Below are 304 nucleotides of genomic sequence, written 5' to 3' on the forward strand. Positions count from 1 at the left end.
AGGCAGTGGGGGCCATTCCCCCCGCAGTGTGGGGAGGAGGAGGCAGTGGGGGCCATTCCCCCCGCAGTGTGGGGAGGAGGAGGCAGTGGGGGCCATTCCCCCCGCAGTGTGGGGAGGAGGAGGCAGTAGGGCCATTCCCTCTGCAGTGTTTGGGGAGGAGGCGGCAGTGGGGGCCATTCCCCCCGCAGTGTGTGGGGAGGAGGAGGCAGTGGGGATCATTCCCCCCGCAGTGTGTGGGGAGGAGGAGGCAGTGGGGGCCATTCCCCCCGCAGTGTGGGGAGGAGGAGGCAGTGGGGATCATTCC

The 304-nt window shown here is 69.4% G+C and overlaps 1 protein-coding gene across 1 annotated transcript; it reads right to left on the minus strand.

Annotated features, from left to right (window-relative positions):
* Window positions 1–5: 5 nt before the first annotated feature.
* On the minus strand, window positions 6–301 carry LOC108523660 (uncharacterized; the record flags this gene model as incomplete). Its single annotated transcript, XM_017864381.1, is given in 3 exon segments — window positions 6–30; window positions 32–277; window positions 279–301. Coding segments are annotated over 3 exon segments (294 nt in total), but the record flags the coding sequence as incomplete, so codon positions are not given.
* Window positions 302–304: the final 3 nt, after the last annotated feature.

Source organism: Rhinopithecus bieti, unplaced genomic scaffold (assembly GCF_001698545.2).
Source record: "Rhinopithecus bieti isolate Rb0 unplaced genomic scaffold, ASM169854v2 scaffold_77037, whole genome shotgun sequence".
Classification (NCBI taxonomy): Eukaryota; Metazoa; Chordata; class Mammalia; order Primates; family Cercopithecidae; genus Rhinopithecus; species Rhinopithecus bieti.